A 24,580-nucleotide genomic window follows, 5' to 3' on the forward strand; every position below is an offset into this window, starting at 1 on the left:
CCTGCAATATTGCTTCATGTAGTTAGTGTAAGATCTCACCACAGAAAACCTCAGCAAATGCACCTTCTGTAATTTATGTTTAAATAAAATCACATGTAAAATATGATTATGTAAGATAATCACAGGTTACTGCATCTACACAAAATATGACAGTAGTAATAAATTATTCTGGAATGAAAAATACTCATTGTTTTCTTGAATGGTCGTAAACAATTATGTCTTAAGTTTTAAGTAGATTTTCACATGACTGGAGTGTGTTAAGCTAAAAGTCTTCAGATGTTCTGAGATACTCTTTATTTCATCCACTAACAACATCCATATTATTTGAAGAAGATTTTGTCTTCAAAGGAAATACCTGGAACTGTTTACTGTAAGAGTTTAGGACAAGCGGATATTGTCTTCCTAGTATGTGTTTAAGGATTGAGATGGACTAATACCTTAAACTCACAGCACATGAGAATAGTTCTACAAGATGTACTGTTTGTGTTTATGGCATAAAGGTTACCTACAGTGTGCTATACAACTACAGTGTGTAAATTTAGATTAGGTTTAAAAAAGCTAAATGCAAGTTTATCATATAGGAGAAGCCCTGTTAAAACACTGCTTCTAAATTGTTCCCACATGATCCAGATGCAGCCTTTATGGTTGCATAACTGATTGCAAGTCATTTTGCCCCATGAATGCTACTGAATATTTTAACATATATACTGTGTGTGCGTGCGTATATATACAGTGTGTATATATATACCTAGATCAAGATTTAGCTATGCTCTCATGGAGCTAGGCTGCACCCCATTCATTCAATTATCAACAGAGCCTCTACTGCCCACTGAAGTGACTGAATTAGAGAATTGAACCACAGGCAGAGGGGTAAGCACTAAAAGGGGATGGGGCTTATCCTCAACTTTCATGAGCATCTTATAATAAAGTTTCTGGGGGCTAGCACACGGGGTTTAATTTGGAGATAAACACAAGTACCTGCAAGCACAGCACTATTATTACCTTAGAAACATTTTAGGTCTGGTCAAGTTCAGATTAGAAGGTGATTTTGTTTCATACACTAAAGCTGCCCATACACTAAAGGCCCCTTTCACATGGCCGCTCCATGTTTTTCATGTGGACCCGATCGAATGCCCAATGCAAGTCTATGGGCAGCCATGTGTAAACGTATGGTCATCCTTTTACACCCAGTTACCCCCGACTCTGGCAAGGTTTGGAAAAACAGATGGATTAGAGGTCCGTTTTGCCGGTCAATTTGCAATAGCCAATAGTAAACTAGCATTGTACCTGCCCTCTGCTGATGGACCTGATGGAGAACTGCAGCAGAGGGCGGGTACAATGCTAGTTTACTATTGGCTATTGCAAATTGAAATAGCCAATAGATCGGCAGCTCCGTGAATAGACCCCTTAGTCTTCTGGTGTTTACAAATAAAGGCATGTGCACATACTGGAGGATCAATGAAGCTCAATTTATCTAAACACTTTCAAATTGCTGATCAGTCAAATAAACTGTAATTTATGCACAGTTTCACTCAACTATTGACTAGGTTTGTGTAAGATGGCAAGTTTTACTACTACTAATACTTTTTTCAAAGCATATTTCAATACATAATTTACACTTTGTTTTGTATGTCTTTTAGGTTCTACATATGGGATGACTAGATCTGCACTTTAGTCTATAAGTACTCACTGGAGTCTCCATATACTGGTTAATCAGAAACAAGAACGTGGAAATCTTTTGTCATGCATTACAATTTAATCTAATATCCACATACTGCTACTACTACATGGAATCTCTCAGTAGCTGACCTGAAGATTTTTAGAAATGGGAGAAACATTTATTTAAAGAGCAAATTCACTCATACTCCATGTGTCTGTATAGCATTAAAGTAAGCTAGCACTGAAGACCAAGTAAATAAAAATGGACTCAGGAGACACTGTGTTAGGGCAAGAATCTACCTCAAGGTGTGGAGAATCTGACATAGTACCAAACAGATGGTGTCAAGAGAATCCAGCTGTTGTTACAATGAGCATTTATGATAGTCAAGAAGGAGAAAGGCAGTCACAGGTTAACCCTGAGCATCTTTCAAACCCAGCATCAGTACAATATTTTAGTTCCTTAAAAACAGGAACACAAAATGAAGCCACACAACAGATGCCAGAAAAGCAATTTACGCAAAAACGTCATGGTTCTTACACTCATCGGCATTCACTCTCATTTCCCCAACATACTCTTCATCAGCAGAGGTTGGTGCATAGTGCAAAGCCTCACCAGAGTTTGGAAGGACATGCTTACCCTTATAGTCACTTGCCTGTTGCTCCAGAGGATTTATTCCTTCGAATGCATGGACACAGTGCTGCATTCTCCAGAAAAAAGTTTTCAGCACTTGCTTCATTCAGTCAGTATTCACAAAAATCTACTGAGCAATCAGAAGACATTCACAAAAAGGAGCAAAAGCCTAAAAAACCTGGCAAGTATATATGTCCGTATTGTACACGGGCTTGTGCCAAACCAAGCGTGCTGAAAAAACATATACGATCTCACACTGGTGAGCGTCCCTATCCCTGTGTACCCTGTGGTTTCTCCTTCAAAACAAAAAGCAACTTGTATAAGCACAGGAAGTCACATGCACATGCTATAAAAGCTGGACTAGTTCCTTTCACAGACTCTGCTATGTCCAAACTAGATTTAGAAGCATCTTGTATTGATGTAGAAACAGAAATACATTCTGATGGGGAGCAGAGTACAGACACTGATGAAGAGACATTGTTACTAGTAGAAGACTCTGAAAAACTCAGCTCCATATCACAGATTCCATTGGATATGACTGTCAAAAGCGGGGAACTTTTAGATCCAGGTTTTCACACATCAGAAGAATCTTTAAGTGGCTCAATGAAAGTGCCAATACTGATAATCCCTAAAAGTGGCATTAGCTTATCTAGTGAAAACCCTCATTTCATAACACCTGAATTATTGCACAACCCATCATTAAGCGGAAAAATTAATGAACCACATACGGCTAAACAAAAACTTGCACTAAAGATTACAGAAAAAAAAGGACATGATTCAGAGAAGTCCTTAAATCTTTTGAGCCCTCACAGTAAAGGAAGCACAGACTCTGGATATTTTTCACGATCAGAAAGTGCAGATCAGAATATAAGTCCTCCAAATACTAATGCCACTTCTTATGAAGAGATAATCTTTGGCAAATATTGTAGACTAAGCCCAAGGTCTTCAATGCAAAGTCAGGAAGCCAGTCTGCCAGTTGTTAACACGAGTGTGATTGAGGAGCACATCACACAGTATATGTCAAAGAGAGAAGAGCTGTTGGATTATAGCAGGTTGAAGACTATGAAGTCAAGATTAACTGGGATCCGTGTTTCTGAACTGCAGAAATCACAACTTATTACAGAACCTCTAGAAAGTGAATCTAAACTGTATTCAGACATCCACCAGGGCCAAACAGCGGTCCTTTTAGAGACTCCCAGTGATGTATCACCACTTATAAGAAGCAACTCAATGCCAACCTCCTCTGGAGTGAGTTTAAGTATCCCACCATCTATTAGAGGGAGTCACTCATTTGATGAGCGTATGACAGGTTCTGATGATGTATTTTATCCAGGTCCAACAGGCATCCCACATCAAAGACTACTGAGGAGGCAAGGTGCATTTGAATTGCCGCTGGTCTTGGAGGGCCATTCTGATTTTGATGCATATGCCAGAATGACTAAAAATGCACATTCTGCCTACAGTAGAAAATCTGTACACGAAAAAACAATATCCTCAAAAGAGAAGAAAATTCAATCAATGTATGAATATGGTGTCTCAGGAATCCATCCAAAAAGATGGGATGAATATGAAGCCCACAAACTGGGTTATAGAGATTTTCAGTACATAGGTGGAATGAATACAGGAGGTGAATACTTTATAGATGCAACAGCACCTTTACAGTCTCGAGTTGGAACAATGATTGAAAACAGAAAGCGTAGAAAGGAGAAAAGTGTTGGAGATGAGGAAGATATTTCTGCTCCCCCAGATGCAGTGAACAGTGCAGCATCTACTCCAGCCATCTTAGACTTTGATACAAAAATGCAAGCCCAGGAACCTGGCAGGGTTAGCTTCTCTAATTTAGGGCAAGAGTATGTTTACAGTGGGACTCAAGACATTGGTCGATCGCATCAACAGATGGGAAGTCCTGTACCTATTTTAGATGAGTCTTCTTCAGACACTGATAAAATTATAGACATAACATGTAGGAAACCTCCTGGAAATGTAATATCTGTAATTCAACACACTAACTCTTTGAGCAGACCCAGCTCTTTTGAAAGGTCTGAATCTACAGAACTACTTTCTAACCAGTCAGCCTGCTCGCCATCAGAAACATGTGACAGTGGCAACACAATGTCCTCTATGAGTCCAGACTGGACTCCGGTATCAGATGTTTCAGAATCTCCAGGAAGACCATCTCCTTCACAGCACTCACAGCAGTCTACATATCACATGCCACCCAAATTGGTTCGCCAACATAATATTACTGTACCGGAGATTCGTGTTACAGAGGAACCTGATAAACCTGAGAAAGAACCAGAAATACCAATTAAAGAGCCTGAAAAACCCCCAGAAGAATTTCAGTGGCCTCAAAGAAGTGAAACCCTTTCACAACTCCCTGCAGAGAAACTACCACCAAAGAAGAAACGTCTTCGGTTGGCAGACATGGAGAATTCCTCTGGAGAATCCAGTTTTGAGTCCACAGGAACAAGTCTTTCTCGTAGTCCAAGTCAGGAGAGCAATTTATCACACAGTTCAAGTTTTTCAATGTCTTTTGACAGGGACGATGTAATCAAATCAGCTGTATCAGCTAAACAGGATGAAATTGGAAGGCCTCCAGAATTCTTAACTGTTCCTCCCGGAGCCTATTCTCTCTCTGTACCTGGTCACCACCATCAGAAAGAAATGAGACGCTCTTCTTCTGAACAGATTCCATGTCCTAGCCTTTCTGAGATACCTGAAATTCGAAGCAAATCTTTTGACTATGGAAACCTAACTCATGCCTCTGGGCCTGGTGCTATCACTACAACTCTCTCCCCAGCACGTGAAAGGAAAAAGTGCTTTCTTGTTCGTCAGGCTTCTTTCAGTGGCTTTCCTGAAAATTCCCAGGCAGAGCAAGAACAAACTGGAAGCCAAGAACAGTCTGATCCACTGCATGGCAGTCGCAGGTCTTCACAGGTTGCTTGGCAGCTTTCTCCTTCATCTTCTACAAATTCTGATGAGGCTGGAAGTGTAGATGTTGGTACTTCTCCACTACCTGCATGCACTTCATCTCCTTATTCCCAGCAGTCTATTTCTAGCTATGATGTGATACGAAGTCCTTTAGGACCACAGTCATCCTATATTCCCAAAAGACACTTGACAGATCAACAACATTCATTTCCACATAATGAGAAAATTTTATATCCACCAATTCATAGTACCTTTCAGTTACCATATTCTTCTGTATGCATGGCTCAAGTACCAGCACCTCATTCACTTTTGTGGCCATCGTGCATGGATCCTTTGCAAAGACACTTCCAGCACCATTTGCAAAACTTGCAAAAAACGTATTTCAAGCCACCAAGCCAATCAGAGCTACACTCTTCTTATTATCTTGATACTCCCCAAGACCATACTGGATGCAAGCCTTATAATTATTTGCATACTATGGAAAAAAGCTGTCAGCCATATTTAGAATCCAGCTCCTCCTCCTCCTCATCATCATCATCGTCATCAAAGACATCTAAACATATTCTTTCAAAACTGCAGAGAGATCACAGTGGTGGATCAAGTGATTCTTCTACTGACCAACAACTTTCTATCTCTCCTATTGCTGGACCTCTTCAGCCTTTGCCAGGCCCCATAGTTCCAGTTAGAATTCAGACAACCGTGCCATCCTATGGAAGTGTTATGTACACTAGCATTTCCCAAATTATTGTTACACATTCACAAACCAATAGCTCATCAATTGTTATATGCAAAGTGGATGGAAGCACATCACAGAAGATAATGGCAACAAATGCATCTATGAGAGGTTTGGGATTCAACATAGCCCAAATGTTAGCACCGTGTGGGGAACTGGAACAGTATCCTATATGGAAGGTGCCACAAACATTACCACTTGGCATAGAATCTACAATACCATTATGTTTGGTGTCTACCTCTGACAGTGCATCTACTTTTGGAGGTGGCAAAAGGATGCTTTCACCTGCCAGTAGTTTAGAACTGTTCATGGAAACAAAGCAGCAAAAGCGTGTTAAAGAAGAAAGAATGTATGGACAAATTGTTAAAGAATTAGGCGCAGTTGAACTTAGTAATTCAGACATTAAGAAAGGTTTGTCAAGAACCTCAAAACCTCAGTTAGTGAGACAAGGTCGCACCACCGAGCAAAAAGATATCCTTTCTTCGGCTCAGACTCCACCACCACCATTATCAAATTCACCTCTTAACATTTCATCTAGCACAGAGAAGGGGTTGTCTGAGTCCAAGACCAGTGACACCACTGAAGGTCGTATGTCACCTGATGAATGTTATGATGAAGATGCTGCATCAGATATGAGCTTAAGCCCCCAGAGGACATCCTGTGAAAGTGTTGAAGATGAACCTCTTAAAAACAAAAACTTGGCTGCAGGAGTTTTAATGCAAATGTCAGAAAGTTCAGGGTCAAAAGATGGGGGTGCAAGTATACTTATTAAGGATGTATCAGAAATTCAACAATTACTCCAGTTTCCCAGCTTACGGACTACAACTACTGTCAGCTGGTGTTTTCTTAATTATGCCAAACCTAGCCATACAGAACAGGAATCACTGTCCTCTGTGTATGCTTCATGGTGCATTAGTTCCTGCAACCCCAACCCTTCAGGGCTGAGCACAAGAACATCTCTAGCACTTCTGAGATCCAAGCAAAAGAATGCGTTATCAGTTTACACTATGGCTGCTATGCATAGATCTGGAGCTGGAAAACTAACTTCTTCAAGAGTATGGAAACTTCAGTTTGCACAGGTAATTCTTCAATTTAAAATGATGACTGTTTTTTTATGTACTCTATAAGAATGGAGAGTAAAATTATTTGGTATACTTTAATTTTGTAGTAATTGCTATATGTTAAACATTACTATTACAGAAGCAATGTAAGAATATATTATATTTTCTGCAAATTTAATATGGCAATATACATAAGGCTGTCTAGTGAAAGATAGCATCAGGCATATTGTCATAATATTTTACTTTGTCACTTCTGACGTTTTTTTAAGACTGCCTATGTGCTGCAAATTGAAGTGTTTATGTACTTTATAAAGGCAGTCAGTTGTTATATTGTGAAGAAAAGCAATACTATGTTAAAAAACCTTGTATCTAATGAACCATGGTGCATTAACCCAGTTAACTTTTGCAATGTCACTCTAGTTAAGGCATTCTCCAACAGTTCCTGAATATGAAACACATGCATAATGCATTAGATTTCTATATTATATTCAGCTTCATTGTGCCTTTATCTATACATTGTCTAGGCATGGAACACTTTACACTTCACCTTTGCAGCAGTACTCATCTGCCCCTTTCATCCAGTTCCATTTACAGAACATGTAACTCACATAATCCTAACACATTATCGTTTATTTACTAAAGAAGTTGGGATTTTTTACACAATAAGTTGTGTGAAGATTCACTTAAGTTATCCAATTTTGTAAAAAGCAAATTTCTGTTTACTTCTTCCATCTGTACATGATTGGATAATTGAAGTGAATATTAACACGATGTATTGTGTGACGATTCTGAACCCCTAATTAGTTAATCAGCCTCATTATCTATCTTTCTATCTAAAACATATCCAACAAACTGTGCATTTGAAAGGATGGGTCCAACAACTGGTAGTGACTGAGCAGGAATTTTTAAATGCACCAGTGCTTCAGTTCTGCTTTTAAATATAATTATCTAAAAAGATATTGCTTTATAAAACAGGCAAAAAAAGATGGTAGGCTAACGATTGCACAGCTGTTATCTTTACACAAAAATAGATAAATCTGTATATATAGTATAAATAATAATATTCACCTGAGGTTCTCTCAAACTAGATAAGTGTCAACGGTCCAACCCCAAGACAACACCAAACTATAATAATACACTACCTAGTTGTCAACCTGATCTATCTCCCCATCTCTAGGACCATACTTGCTAAGTATATACATCTTTAAACCTCCCTTTTGAGGTTATCATATAGTCTCTTTGTATGTATACTGAGTATGTATCTACACAAGAGGGCAATCAAGTTTTATCTGTTTCAGGTAAACTTCTCCATCTATAGTGGAGTCATCTTGTTTCCCAAATAGTGAAAATTCATAGCACAAAATTTCCCCAGTGGACCCTAAATACAGAGCTTTTTTTTACAATTGCCACAATTTACAATTAATAGAATATTCATATGCCTTTAGGGTCCATTCAAGCACACTTCATCATTACATGAAACCTTCCAGCTGTAGATAATGTACCATTATATAGATCTTTTCTCCTTTGCTGAACACTAATTGTTCCATTATGAGAGTGGCTCCACCCTAAATCACATAACCACTTTCACTGTACAAAAGGCCATTGAAATAAGTCAAGTACATTTTTATCTCACATTCTGCCTATGGGTGCTCCGACTTATGCATGTTTTCACCTTGCATATTGGTAAGAGGGTAATGGTGAGAGACATGCTTGAGTTTTGGGTGCATGAGGGCAGAGGTGTATGGTGACATGCTGATTGTGCAAATAAATAAATAAGAATCCATAGAACATTTTTATAACATAAATTCATAAATTAAATAAAGTAGACATTCAGTTTTCAATATGAATCGGTAATAACCTCCTCCACATATCAAAAATTAACAGTGGGGAAAGTTAGCAAGCAATGAAAGTGATTATATCAGTAAGGGTTCAGCAAACAGTAAAAGACCTGCATATATGTATATCAACTGCAGCTTAAAGATTCCATGTAATGGCAAAGTGTGTTTGAATGAACCCTAAAGACCTATGCATATTCTAATCATTGCAAGTTGTGGCAAATGCGAAATAGGTATGTATATGGCCTCATTCACACTGGCAGTTACATACATGACATTTTTAAACTCATATAAATACATGTCATTTTAAATTGTATAATTGACACTGTGTGTTTACCTACGTTTAGGTGCATTCAGGTTACTTATGAGTGACAGGAGGTGAGGGAGAATTGGTACGTCCAGGGGCAGATTAGGTACTGTGAATGCCTGTAACCACATGTAAACCTTTGTAAACTTGGGTATATTTAAACGCAGGAAATATAGTAGTGATCTAGGAAATATTAAGGGGTTTTTTTTTTATACTTCCCAGATCTTTTCCCCTGTGTTTAAATAAAACAAATTCAGGAGACGTGTGTGAATGAAACATTAGGGTCTATTGGGAAAATTTAGCACTGTGAATTTTCACTATTTGAGGAACTAGATGATTCCACTTTAGGTGGAGAAAGTTTTACTGATGATGAAGAAATAGGAAGGATGGATATATACTAATGGATTTACAGAACTCTCTATAACAACCACAAATAAAAATTAAAACCGATAAAGGGGTTAACAGAGTGCAGTTTATTGACCTGTTTTTGGGTATACATACCAATTCAACATACATATAAAGAGACTATATGATAACCTTAAAGGGTAAATGCTAGTTAAATATTTAAATATTAAGTTAATATGGCTGTAAAGAAGAGGAGATAAAGTTAAAACCTAGGTAGAGAATTTGTTATTAATTATTGTTTATTACACTTAAGTGTTGTCTTGGAGTTGGATCTTTGACAGTTATATAGTCGTTTATAGTACAGTTATGTAGAAGTATAGAAAGAACGTCAAGTGAATATTTTTACTTATACCCCTGTGATAATGTAAATTAAGATCTATCTTTTTGTATGATTCCAAAAAAGAGTACCTGTTAGCCTACCATCTTTTTCATTTTTACAAATGCGCTTATTTTAGTAGAAGAAAGTAGCAAGAAGTGTAGGCAAAACTTTTTTTAAGTATTGGACAGAGTATATGATTAGAGCCCCTTTCAGGTTTGCTATCAAGACCTAGCGATTAGAGAGATTTCCCCTCAAAATGTTTTTAATGAACACACATTTAAAGGACAAGTTCACTTTTAGTGAACGTGTCCTTTAATAAATCCCTCCACCCCCCTGAGTGCAGCCTCCCATGTTAAGTATTCACCTACCTCCCCATTACAGCAATCTTCACTGTGCAGCCCTACCTGGTGCCTCACAGCCTTTCTACTAAAAAACAACTCTGGCCAGCTCCTTTTCTTAGTGTGCAACGGCACCATTTGTTCCTATGGGTGATTCATATTCCACAGCATGGCCGGAATATGCATGGCTCACCCAAAGGCCACACAGTGAACAGGGCAGAAGGTAAGTATTTAACATGACAGGCTGCATTTAGAGGGGGTGGGGGAATTATGAAAAAAAGCTAACTAATTTATTTTTTGAGGAAGACTGTGAATATAGCATAACAGAGTGATCTGCATTTATTCTTACAACATAATGATATAAAGACTTTGTGATCTTTTATGAGACCTTGTGAACTCATTATAATGCCTGTTGGTACTACTAATGTAGGTTTTCTAATCTTACATCCAAGGAGCAGTTCTGTATGGTCAAGAGAATGATATAGTTTGAGATCATAGAACTTTTTTTGTTTATTTTTCTGTCCTAGATGAAACCAGAGCCACCCCTCCATGTTAACAGTAAATTTGAAAAGAAGACTGCTGGAAACAGCAAAGAAAGGACAAAAGGAGAAAGTCATGGAGAGAAAGATATTTCAGCTAAACAAACAGAACCAATGCGGATTAAAATATTTGAAGGAGGGTAAGATAACAACCATTATTTTATTTGCAAGTAGAAGTAATAATGCACAACACAGCTATTTTAATTGTCAAATCTGGTCATAAATGGTTTACTTTGCAGTACCTAGTCTGTAACCAACAAAGGCAAAATTATACATTTCTGTGACTCATTTAATGAAATTTGGACCAAATCCCCATGTTTGTAAAATAAAAATTATATAAGGCCACAAAATGGTATCGAAAGTGTTTATAAGCTATGTGGGGGCTAGGTCGCCAAGGTTTCAACTTATGATGGGGCACACCAGGGATGCCCGCTATTCCCGCTGTTATTTGCATTGGCCATTGAGCCATTGGCTATCGCGATACGTAACGACTCAAATATAAAGGGCTTAGAAATAGGGGAATATGAACATAAAATCTATTTTTTGCCAATTATATTGTTTTTTATATAACCAATCCCCTCATTTTGTTGCCAAATCTAGTTAAGAGTATCTCAAGATTTGAAAAGCTCTCAGGCCTTCAAGTAAACACTTCTAAATCTAAAATTCTACCTATAGTATTATCAAAAGAGCTCCAACAGTCACTCCAATACGCATACTCTTATGCGTGGGAACCCCAAAAAATTATTTTGGGGAGAGAATCACGCCTAATTAAGAAAGCCCTATATCAGGCAAATATTCAAGTTAAACAATTGCTGGAAACTTGAAAATGCTATAAAATATCATGGCTGGTTAGAGTAGCCACTATAAAGATAACATTGCTTCCGAAAATACTGTACATATTTAGAGTTATACCTATAAAGATCCCATTACATATTTTAAAAATACTTCAACTACTGAACCAACTTATATCGGGCAGGGCAGAAGGCCCGGGTTTCTAAAAACGTTTTGTTCTGGTCACAAGATAGGAGAGGACTGGCGGTCCCCCATTAAAGAAGTTATTACTATGTGAGCTAGATATCTCCTCTCCTTAGTTTTATTTACTCAGTTCTATATAACTTTGAGATACCATCTGAATTAACAAAGTTTGAACAAAATTGCCTGCGTGCCCCTCACGGTAGAGGTAGTCTCTCAATTATATATATAAAACTTTGATTGAAGGAATCGATACACAGCCATTACAGTATGGCCTGAGAGAAGGAACTAAGAAGTCAACTGCAAGAGAGAGAATGGCGCCAGATTAGGGATACAGTAGCCCACTGTTCAAAAAAACTCTTTGGCGGTAGAGGTTAACTATAAGCCTAATAAATTGGCTAAGTTCTTTAGGAATTTTTCTTTGCTTTGCTTTCGGGCTTGTGGGGAACAAGGCTTATTTGCCAATATTTGGTGGAATTGCCCTAAAATTCTGAGTTTTGGTTGGGAGTCTATCAGTTCATAGACAGAGTATTGGGAAGATGGCTAAGGAAAAATCCATGCGAAGCATTGTTAAATTTAAAGCCAGAAGGTCTCTAGATCTGAGCGGGCGTCTTTAGACGTCCGCTCAGACACGACCCCCGCGCGCACTGCTCGGCGCGCGCGATCGGGAAATGGCCGGTATTTAAAAACAGGCAGCGATGCCTGTTACCATACAAGCGACAGCCGGCGGATCACGTGTATGGTGTGCCGATCAGTCGCCCCCCCGTCGTTGTCCAGCTGATCCCGGGCTCCGCTGATCCCGGGCTCCGCTGTGCCCGGTGCGAGCCCGGGATCAGCATGTCGCCTGATTCACAGGGGATCAGAGGGAGCTCGGTACACGAGCTCCCTCCGGTCCCTCCTCCTCTGCAAGAATGCGGAAGTGTTGTATAATACATCACTTCCGCATTCTTGTGTCACTCTCCAGCTTGAGGAGCTGGAAAGAAGCTGATGGAGCAGATCTGTGCTTCATCAGCTTCTTTTGGGGGGTCCTAGGTGACATTAGGGGTCTTGGAGACCCCTGATGTCTTCATAAAGAGGACCTGTCACATATTTTGCTATCACATAGGGGAGTTTAATTAGCCCCCGTATGTGATAGCAATAAAGTTTAGTGGAAAAAAAAATGTAAGTCCCCCCCCCAAAATGTAAAGTTACACATAAGAAAGAATAAAAAAACAAAAAAAAATGTTTAAAGTCCCCACCCATACATACACGCATACATGCAAAAAAGACGATTGCGCAAATTACGTCACACATGTTACATATCGCCGCGAACGTCGGAGTGAGAGCAATAAGTCTAGGGCCATCAATCACTGATAACACTAAACTGATGAGCGGTAAAAGCTTTTAAAGCGTCGCCTATGACCAATTTTGGGTATGGTCGTTTTCTGCAATTTCGCGGGTGCGCGCAATTTTAAAGCTTGACATGTTTGGTGTCTATTTACCCGACGTGACCCCATATTTTATATTTTACCAAAAAACTGGGTAATAATAAATGTTTCCTAACAAATTTTCCTAACAAAATTTTCTGTAATTTTTCCTTATAGTAAAAAATAAAAACCCCAGTGGTGATTAAATACCACCAAAAGAAAGCTCTATCTGTCCCCAAAAAATGGTATAAAATTAATTTCAGTACAGTGTTGCATGACGGAATAAACGTCAGTCAAAGTACCGCAGCGCTGAAAAATGGCCTGGCCAGGAAGGGGGTCTAAACACCTGGTCTTGAAGTGGTTAAAATAAAAAAATAGAGAGAAAAGTTTTACTAAGGAGTATAAATGTAGATTAATCAGTGTATGTATATGTATGTGTGTGTGTGTGTGTGTGTATATATATATATATATATACTGCATGTATAGGTAAGTCCATGTTCAGTTAGATTTGCCATGCAAACTGTGACTTCTCTTTCCTAGGGCCTCATAAACAAGTGGTTTGCATATGATAATGCACAGTATATTGTTTTATCTCATGTGGTGTGCAGGAATGCTTGTCATATTTTACTGTGCAGCCATATATTTAAAGAACATTTCCCTAATAGGATGCATGATTTTCTATCTACACCTATCTTGTATTCTAGGGTGGTTATTCACTAAGCTGCCAAAGAAATACCTGAGCCGAAGTGAAGTGAGCCCAACACCATTTGGCTATTCACTTCGGCCCTGTACGGCTGATTTCAGTGAAGAGGCCGTTCGACTCAGCCAATCCAACATCTGGATCGGCTGAGCTGACCCTTCAGCAGTTCACTCGCTACCGTTCCACCCTATTATCACACGAACTCCCGCCGCAGAATGAAGAATTTGACAGGTGCCAGCAAAATATAAACAATTGGATGGAGCTAGCAGTGACATCACCTCTAGCTCCGCCCAACTGTTTACATTTCTCCGCAACCTGTCAGAGTCTTCCCGCAGGTCCCGGACAAATCAATACAAATGGACGGAGTCGGCTGTGATGTCACGGCCGGCTCTGCCCAGTTGTTGTCATTTAATGACAGCCCAGTGTCCTCAGGTCATTTGAGGACACTAGGCTGTCACTGAAAGACAACAACTGGGCGAAGCCAGCCATGATGTCACGACTGGCCCTGCCCAGTGTTTGTCATTAAATGACAGCCCAGTGTCCTAAAATAGCCTGAGGACGCTGGGCTGTCATTGAATGACAACAACTGGGAGGAGCCCGCCATGCCATTGGCAAACCGTTCCCCTTGCTTCGGTTATGACTACGGCACAGCCGAGCCGAAGCATATGCGCTTGGCTCAGCGGAGCCATTTGCCTGCCTTCAACTGCTGTACAGGCTATTGTGAATAGCGCGTACAGCAGCCCTTCGCTTCGACTGAACAAGAGGGCTCCAGGGGCTGAAGTAAGCCAAAGAATTATCTGATGCTTCGGCTTAATCCTTTGGCTCCTTTGTGAATAACCCTCTAGATTTCAGAATGTCTTATGCCTGTGCAAAACTTATAATGTAGCAGGTGCTCAGAAAAATAGTAAGCATCTGAACATTTCTCAGTATGCGTTAAGGGCCACACCTGACTCACAAGTTATTGGTTAAAGCATTGGTGGGCAACTCTGGCCTCTGAGAGTCATGTCTTGAACTGTCAGTCTTGCAATACCTCATGGAACTTGTAGTTTCACAACAACTGGAGGGCTGGAGTTGGCCACCCTTCGGTTAGCGCTTGACTTCAGCTTGCTTAAAGCCTAACTCCAGTCAATTGTTTTGTTTTCTTTTTTAGAGGGTGGACGAGTCAACATTTCTGTCAGGTTTTTAAATCTGTTCTTTCTTTTTTTTTTTTTTTTTTAACCTCATTAAAGAGATTCTCCCTCACCTCCTGTCACTCTGATACCCAACTTAAAATGGGGAATACATTGTGAGATGTTCTAACCCTTCCCCACTCTACTGAAAGCGTGGTTTTGCCCCTGTTAAAAAGGTGTCACATGACAAGTGAGGGGAAATACACCATACATAGAATCATAGCAATATAAATGCTCTATTCTAAAAGGTTTTCACTGGAGTTGGGCTATAATTTGATATTAGTTACATCTAATTTGGTAACCCTATAATGTCTTGTTCCTCTCTGCCTCACAGTAAATAAAATTTGAATTGAAGCTATTGATAGTCTTGCCACAAAACTATTGCCCAACCATTACTTCACAATGCCTGCAGAGTTGTGGGATGGTTAGTCAGAGTTAGTCATGACCTTCCTTTGAGTCCTTCTCACTCTGAACAGGAAAAAAGACCTTTCAAGAGATGACAGTGCTATTAAAGCTGATTTGCCAGCCATCTGTAGCGTTAATGATGTAATGTCTGGTTGGCTAAAGAAATATAATACAAAACCGCTGCTAACCTTCCCTCTCCAAATGGCCCCTTTTAGCCACGTTCCCAGTGCTTGAACTCCCAGGGGCCCTTACAAAGAGATTTAAAGCTGAACAGTGGGTGAATAAAAATAAACACAATCATTTGGCAGGTGACTCGGTTCACATATGTGTAAGTATATGTGTATATACGTATACAAACACACAGACTGTAACTTCACTGTTTTATTTTTATATATATAATATATATATATATATAGATATATATATATATATATATACACACACACAGTATACAATTGGGTTACCCCCGCACTGCAACAGTTAAGTGCTTGTTTTTTCTAGGACTCCAATAAAGCAGATTTACTTACCTGATTCTGACTCCTGCAGTGGTCAGCGCTCACTTCTTTTCCCCCTTCGCTCTGGATGTTGGGATGTTCCCCTGTGTCCTCACATCAATGGACCTACATAAGACGTGATGATGTCAGCAGTCCTTAGACCTCTAGAGTGAAGCGGAAAAAAGGCTACGGGGACCGGTCTAACAGCCAGGATAGAGATTGCGGGAGCTGGAATTAAGAAAGTAAGATGGTTTAATAATGTCACTTAGACATAAACAAGCACTTAACCCGTACAGTGCAAGGTAGCTCTACTGCAAGGGTAATTTTTTTGTTTGCCCAGAGATGGGCTTTAACCTTTTCGCTGCCAAGCCCTCCGGAACAGTTTTCCAATCAGCTGGCCACGCCATTTTTGCATTTTTTTCCCATTGATTTGATTTTCAACTGCGTGGTTGCTAGCGTTTGTAAAAGACCCCCCAAACCATATATTTTCTAAAAGCGCAGGCCCGGTAGAATGCATCACATGCAATGTGTCACAAAGCTTTGCCAATGCGCTGCCACAGTTAATTTAATGGTTTTTTTTTAAGAAAAAAAATCATGCACTGTGATGCGTTCTAACAACGCACTGCAGCGCATGTGCATGGTGTGCACCACAATATGTGTATGTTATGTGGGGGGAGGGAGGGGTTGTGGTTTTTTTTCATTAGTTTTTTTTTTTACACATTTTTTATTTAGAAATCATTTTATTTTGTTTTACATTTTTTTATTTTAATTTTTTTTACATTTTTTAGTCACGATCTGTGACTCCATGGATCCCTGCTGCTGTCCCCCGCTTGTTGGGGCTGTGGCAACGGGGATAAAAAAAATCTCGAGCAGTGGGGGGATTGGGGGGACGGAGGAGCAAGCGTCGGCTGGCGGGGAGAAGCCACAAGTTTCAGGATGGCTGAGCGGTGAGGAGAACGAAGCCGCTGTCATCCTGTCAGTTTCCGGATGAGAGCGGCTCTGTGCGTGGCCGAACGGAGGATCGATAAATATCATTGATATGTCTGATCCTCTGTGCAGCACAAACACCGGAGTGATCGTGTTTGGGGAGACATAGCATGTCTCTTCCTGCTAACACTTTTTTGGAGTCACAATCAATAGAGAGTCCATCACTTTTGGTGTTTGGAAAAAAATTGATTGTAACATCACAAACAGTTGTGGTGTATGGGAGCAACAGACCCCAGAGGAATGCACAGCCACCAGCTGGAATGGGGGAAAGCAGTGGTTTGTGTAGCGGCTTCAAATGTTTGTGAGTAGTGGAATAAAACAAACTTACCTGAGTGCACGGCTCATTGAACATTATCTACACACCTTGGTGCTGGAATGGTTGGACTCTTGTGCACATGCATGGGACTTATGTCAATTCAGCCTGGCCACATAAGATGGGTGAAGATGTTGGTACCAGTAAAGGAGTGATGGTAGGTGAGTTTAGTTGCATTAAGGGTGCATGCAAGCATCTTAACCTGAAGGACATCCTTTGCGCTAGGTTACATATAAAGAAATGTTTACTTTAACCCCTTCGTGACTGACGACGTACAGTGTACGTCGCCAGCATCGGGGCTGTTTAAACAGACTCCCGGCGACTTTTGCCGCCGGGAGTCTGTTTAAACTTGTAGAGCCGACTGTCGGCTTTACAACAGAAGCGATCCTGGCGACTTACCTGTCGCCAGATCGCTTCTGCGTCCCGAAGAAGGGGCCGCCCCCCCCCCCGGACACCCCCGCCGTGCTTCCCGGGCTCCGTTGCCCCTCCTACGGGCCCGGCACCGGCGATCTTTGTGTCCGCGGGGAGCTGGGGAGGAGGTCGACGAACTTCCGTTCATCGATCCCCTCCCCGTTCTATGGGACCGGGAGCGATGCAGATTGCATCACTTCCGGTCCCTGGGCTGTCAGTTCTGGGCTCCTGCAGCCCAGCTATAAGCTATTGAAGTGCGATCTGCACTTCAATAGCTTATTTCCAGTGTAAAGGTGACACTGAGGGTCTTTTGGACCCCCAGCATCACCTTAAAGAGGACCTGTCACCACCATCTGCTATTACATGGGGGGGCTTGCAAGCCCCCCCATGTGATAGCAGTCAAAGTAAAGTAAAAAAAAAAAAAAAAACAGTTTTTAAAATTAAAATGAAATAAAATAAATCTAATAATAATAAAAAAAAATTTTAAAAGTACCCCGCCCCCGCGAGCACGCGCGTCGCCACGTAAACACGCATCTACGCATGAAAACGACGAATGCGCACGCCGGAGTGAGAGCAATAATTCTAGGGCCAGTATTTTGGGGTATCTCTAAATTGATGACCTGTGGGGGCTTTTAAAGTGTCTTTTATTGACTTTTTGGGGTACTGCAGTTTTTCGCCGTTTCACGGTCGCACGCATTCTGTAAACTGGGCATGTTGGGAGGCCTCAGTCATGAAGGGGTTAAACCTAAATGTGCAATGTCCAGTATTACTGTATAAAGTCATGTTCATAGCTAAAACGACTTACTATGCAGTTGTACAATGAGAGGCATGAGCACTTCCTCCCTCACCACCCCGCTCAGCCTTCTGTGACAGATCAGGGTGTAGAGCATTGTGGGGGGTGGAGACAGCTGTCAGCTGTCACAGGAGGCCGAGCCAGGGGTGCAGGGAAGGAGTCAGCTGTCAAATGCGACCGAGCTCTCCTCCTTGCACTGCCGGCTCAGCCTCCTGTGACAACGAGTCAGGATGGAGAGCGGGTACAAACGATCAGCAATCAGCTAATTGCTGACTGCTTGTAAATAATTAAGGGCACAGTATGTTTACTGTGTCCCCAATTATGAATAAACAGGAAGTGCTCTACATCATTGGACAGAGGATTCCTGTTCATTCATACCAGGGACTGCAGAAAAAGTGATTGAGGACTCCATCTATTTTTCTATTTTAAAAGAGAAATATCAGGGGTCTGGTTAGACCCCTAATATTTCCCTAGAGCCCCCAGCAGTAAAGTAAAAAAAATATAAATATTTATTAAAAAATAAATACATTAAAATAATATATTAAAAAATGAAAAGTTTAGAAAAAAAATAAATACAAATTAAATATTTTTTAAAAATGTAAACGGTTAGAAAAAAAAAATGTTTTAGTTTCAAATTTTAATTTCGGTGTACCTCTAGTTATAATCTTATTTCAGAAGGGATATTTTCTTATACCTTCATTTTTTTTCCATTAAACCAGCAGTGGGTACAGAGAGGTGTGCTTCACAAAACATATTGCTGCCTTCTGAATACTGAGTACAGCACACTGCACAGCTACCCATGTGCATGTAAAAAAAAAAACAATTGGTGAATATCCTTAAAGTGTGTTTTCATAAACTTTGTATCATATTGTAATCTATTTCTTTTAACTTGTCCAGTTTTCTTCAGTCAAATGTGCAATTTTTGCAACAGCTTTACAATATTTACTAGTTTGCAAAATATTCCCTTTCCAAGGTGAACAGTCTCTACTTCTTTAGTAAATGAACCTCACTGTGTCTTGACATGATTTTGATATGATTTATTAATAAGAAACTAATAGAGCTTGACCAGCTTGACATTGATCATGCAGTACCCTTAAGTATTAGCAACCTCAGTATTTTTGTACAGTCATAGTAAAGATATTCTTTATAACTCTACAACCATATTCCAGGAAACAAACGATTGCGTCAGACTGATTTCTGGTTTTATCCAATAGAACATGACCTATGTGTAGACCTTTTACAGTGTATGGTACTTCAAAATGATATCTCCATTATTTGTAATTAATTTTTTGTTACTGCACATATTATAACGAAAAGCATAGCCACTTGTTTTTGAGGCCATGAAAACTTAGATTGGATTCCAGAAACAGCATACCACTATCATACAAGAAGTAATCTTGTATAGTGAGATGACAGTATTGTGCATAGATTGAAGGTCCTCTACTACTGATCTGAAAGCCTGCAGAACGTGTACATATTTTATGTTACTGCAGGCCTTGTAGGCCTTTACTAGCAAAGTAATGGCGATGTGACCAGTGAGGCCACCAAACTGCGAAGTAGCCAATGCATACAAATTATTTTAATGATTCAGTGAACATCATTCTCTGAATGAACTGTTAATTTACATGTGTGCAAATGGGTCCACTACACATGATCCGGGTATTATATATTCTTCATTTTTACATCCTTCAACTTCATTTTTACATCCTACAAATGAATGTGTCTACAACAAAATCGTGTAGGCATAGTTACATGGAAAATACTTTAAATAATGCAGTCTTTCACTCTCATAACAAGCAAACGTGATGTGTAAGCCACATGTCTACATGCAGGATGATGAGTACAAAGTGTAAGAAGAAAGTAATGAATCATTGTTTGTCATCTTGTTACCAACAGTTTCAAGTCTAATGAAGATTATGTATATGTGAGGGGACGAGGTCGTGGGAAGTATATATGTGAAGAATGTGGTATACGCTGCAAGAAACCAAGCATGCTGAAGAAGCATATCCGCACCCACACAGATGTACGCCCTTATGTGTGCAAGTTGTGCAACTTTGCCTTCAAAACAAAAGGTGCCATCTAATTTTCTGATCAAATATGTAAAGCTGGTATAAGTAGCTGAATCTGTTTACAATAAACATGATAGAATGTTCAGAGTGATATATAAATTAAACTCATGTCATAAAAATAAAATAACCCAATTCTATAGTGTATTAATTAACATCTGGCCATACGTTTTTAGTTTACTGAGGTCAAAGTAGAGAAATGACTTCCGATTGGCTACCCAAATTTGGTGATCCCCCTACTGCAATTAAACAATAGAGCATGGTCACCCAGCTGTGATTGCACAATGAACAAGTAGCAGAATAATGATTAGTAAATCCCTGAGACTTCCTCTAGCCAGCATGTATCTTGTCAGGACATATGCATGCACTGCACATGATTGGCTGCTAGCGCTTCTCCATCTTCTTGCAATCAGAATCTGCTGTACAGAGCATAACAAGCATTCAGGAACCTATACTATCGCCATTTAAAATACATTTCATGATGTTTTAATGAATTAATAGTTGTATTATTTGGTGTATTTTTATATCTGCCTCAAATCCAGTTTTAATGCATATTTCCGGGGCTAGAGTAAAGCAGACTGACTTAACTGAACCCCAATCCTGCAGCGGTCAGCGTTCTTCTCTTCTCCCCCTCTGCTTCGGGTGGTGGAATGTCCCTCGGCATCCTCAAGTCTAATGCAGCTCTATGGAACCTGCATTAGATGTGATGTCAGCAGTCCTTAGACTGAAGAGCGTAGGGGAGAAGAGGCTGTGGTGATCGGTCTAGCAACCACAAAGGAGTCAGCAGGAGCAGGGCTCAGATAAGTAAATCTGTTTTACTCCAGGCCTTAGACAAGAACAAGCACTTTTTTTTGTTTATCCAGAGATAGACTTCAAGCTAAATGATCAAACCTGCCTCAGCTTTTGGCTAGATGTTGAATTCATGCCAAAGTCATTCATATGCCATTTCAAGTGACAACATTATTTCTATGTTTTTTTGGTCTAGGGGAACATATTTCTGGCTTAGTGGGCAGACAATATTTCATAAATCGGGCTTTTGATTTATATAAGTGTTCATACTGTGCCAAGTCATATGGTAACATGAGCCCCAGTTCATATGTTTGTGGATCACTGCTAGAATTTTTGAGAATTTGTCAGTCCCTGGGTCTGTTCTTCCTTTATATTAAAGCAAATAGAACACGGGCTGGAAACATGACATAGTGATGCTGGCACTGCGTTTTCTTCAGTGAATCCCGGATTTAATCCCTAAAGCTGGGGAATGCACAGTTCCATTGACACCAATCATTTTAATTTTCATAACTATTTTCAATGCGTTCAAATGCATAATGTTTTCCACAGTGGCTGTATTGTAACAGAACATTGAAAATTCCAGAAAAAGGGCAAAAGCATAGTTAATTAGTGTACTAAATGGAATCTAAAGTACAATCACTATTCTCAGTAGCGGTTTTCTAAATTGTATCATCATATACTTAGATAGAGGCATTACAATATTCATTCTTATGATTCTTCAGTAGTTCAGGGATTTGCATGTGAGACTTTCAGACTCCTTGTGTAACTCAATTATGATCTGTAGACTGTATAAAGCCAACCTGTCTGCAGTGATGGTGCAGCACATTCATGATGCTGGCTGACAGATGTTTGTAATACTGCAGTTTTGACAATCACAATGTTTGTAACGGTGCTGTTGTGGGCTGCACCGTGTACAGAGATGACACAGACATTATGATAGAGAGGTATTCAAGGAAAATTGTGCTTTTATGGTCCTTTCAGTGGGACAGTTTCAAGTTTATCAATAATGTAAAGGCCCACAGACTCCCTGGTGGCCCACTTCATCCGTAGCTGCATTAATTATTGATGGAGTCCTGATAGCTAGTGTTCACATACATTCATTTGCAGAGAAAACGACTTCCATTTGATGCCACTGGTCCAAGGATGCTTTTATTAATTGAAGCTGGGATTTGCATTGAAGCACTTGAAATCAATATTGTCTGTAATAGAAATCTTATATGATACAGGCTTGGCCTTGCATGTATTCTATTAGATAGCAGGTGAAGCATTTTTTTTTTTATGCACTTGGCTTTTCCTCTCTATATGAGCACCAAGTAATCACAAAAGTATGCATCTGTTGAGTGGGAAGGTTCTTCCCTGTGGTGCACACATTGAACACCAACTTAGTTGTGTTCCTTGTTTTTATGTGATTTTTAACATATTAGACGCATGTTATGCTGTTTCCCACCTCTCTAAACGTTTCAGTGTTCTACTTGCTCATTAATTTTTAGTTTTTTTCAATCTATGACATTTGTTTTTTTTGTCTGTTTAAAAAAGCCTTTGGCACATAAAATGAGCAAGTTAGTGTGTGAGTTTGTGAAATTTTTGTTGGATTGACATTTGTTTTCCATGTCTGGCCAGCCTGAAATGTAATAGTGTTAATATTGTAGTTGTCCCTGGCTCTATTTACTGGTGTGTCGCTATGAGAATACAATAGTCAGCAGGGGGATACCCTCATCCACGCTCTTTAGCGGGGATAGGAGATTCAAGCTTTTTTTTCTTGTTTAGCCCTGCAAGTGTGTGGCTAGCCTAAATCTGTCTGGTAGTTGTCATCCATACAGCAGTGTGAATATAAGCCTACTTGGATTTTATCTGTAGTGGTGGTGTGGAGCATTCCCTCTACATCAAATGTTTCTACATTATCATATCTCACTCTTTCTGTCTCTCTAGACTCAGCCTATGGGATATTATATTAGGCATGGCCTTTTAGTTTTGGGTGTAGTTTTAGTATTTGTCTGTCCCATCTAGGGTGGATCAGCAAATAATATAAATATATATATTAGGTATGTGACGATACCGAGTATTGGGGCGTGTATTCGCCCAAATGCTCCGATACCGGAACTTCCGTTCAGAAGGAGATCTCCCTCTGACCGCAAGTGCTGAGAGAGATGGAGCTGGCTTCCTTTCCAATCTGGAAGCCGGGCGGTGGGTTATGACCGGGCAGCACGTCATGACTCGCGTTCCTGATTGTGATTAGTCAGGAAGCCAAGCTACCTAGCAACAAGTGACACTAGTTCCCTAGCCAATTAGGAAGCCAGGAGGCAGGTCATGACGTGCCGCCTGGATTCCTGATTGGCTAGGAAACCCGCTTCACCTGTTGATAGGCAGCCTGGCCTCCTGACCAAATTAGGAAGCTAGACGGCTCCTCATGACTCGCCGCCCGTTTCCTTATTGGTCAGGAAGCCAGGCAGCCTCGGCATGTGAAGCCGGTGTCCTTTTGCTAGGACACCAGCTTCACAGAAAATCAGGAAGCCAAGCGACAGGTCATGATCCCAAATTCCTGATAATCTGGGCACACGGCACCGGTACTCGGTATCAGTGAGTACCGAAAAAAAAGTATTGGTACAGAAAAACCGGTATCGGTGCATCCCTAACATGCCGAAAAATGCAGAAAGGGCCATCTTTCGGCTGAATTCCTAGTTTCTCTCCTCCCCGCTGAGCGCTGCTCTGCTCCTGCAGGGAGGAGAGAAACTGTCAGGAGCTGAGCAGGCCGGGGAGAGAGCTGTGAGTGTGTCACAGGACCTCCCGCACTGCCTCGCTCAGCCTTCTGCACATAGCAGGCGATCAGTGTGTGGGCACAGATAGCTGTCACTGGAGACCAAGATGGCGGTGAGGGGGAGGTGTCAGATGTCAAATGAGACTGAGCTCTCCTCCCCGCACAGCCTCTTGTGACAGCCAATATAGGATGGAGAGCGGTATACAAACATTCAGCGATCAGTGATCGCTGAATGTTTGTAAATAACTGGACATAGCATGAGTTACTATGTATTTACTATGTACCACTCATGAATGCATGGGAAGTAATCTACATCACTTCCTATTCATTCATGATTGTGTACATAGTAACTCATAGAACTGGAACACTCAGTACAGTATAGAGGATTCCTGTTCATTCAGTGCTGGGGCTGCAGAAAAAGAGATTGAGGACTCCGTGTCCTCATTCTCTTTTTTTCTATTATAAAAGGGAAATATCAGGAGCCTGTTTAGACCCCTGATATTTCCCTGAAACCCCCAAAAGTAAAGTTAAAAAAATAAAAATAAGTAAATTAAAATAATAT

At 40.3% G+C, this 24,580-nt stretch overlaps 1 protein-coding gene across 1 annotated transcript in view; it reads left to right on the forward strand.

Annotated features, from left to right (window-relative positions):
• The first annotated feature begins 1,689 nt into the window (after positions 1-1,689).
• The window catches only part of HIVEP2 (human immunodeficiency virus type I enhancer binding protein 2), a 36,880-nt gene continuing 13,989 nt past the window's right edge, over positions 1,690-24,580 (forward strand). Inside the window, exons 1-3 of the mRNA XM_018567585.1 lie at positions 1,690-7,033; positions 10,747-10,898; positions 20,305-20,480. Coding sequence (XP_018423087.1) covers positions 1,922-7,033; positions 10,747-10,898; positions 20,305-20,480 — 5,440 coding nt within the window. The 5' untranslated portion in view covers positions 1,690-1,921. The remainder of the gene's footprint in view (positions 7,034-10,746; positions 10,899-20,304; positions 20,481-24,580) is intronic.

Source organism: Nanorana parkeri, unplaced genomic scaffold, assembly GCF_000935625.1.
Source record: "Nanorana parkeri isolate BGI_ZX_2015 unplaced genomic scaffold, ASM93562v1 scaffold1068, whole genome shotgun sequence".
NCBI classification, from domain to species: domain Eukaryota; kingdom Metazoa; phylum Chordata; class Amphibia; order Anura; family Dicroglossidae; genus Nanorana; species Nanorana parkeri.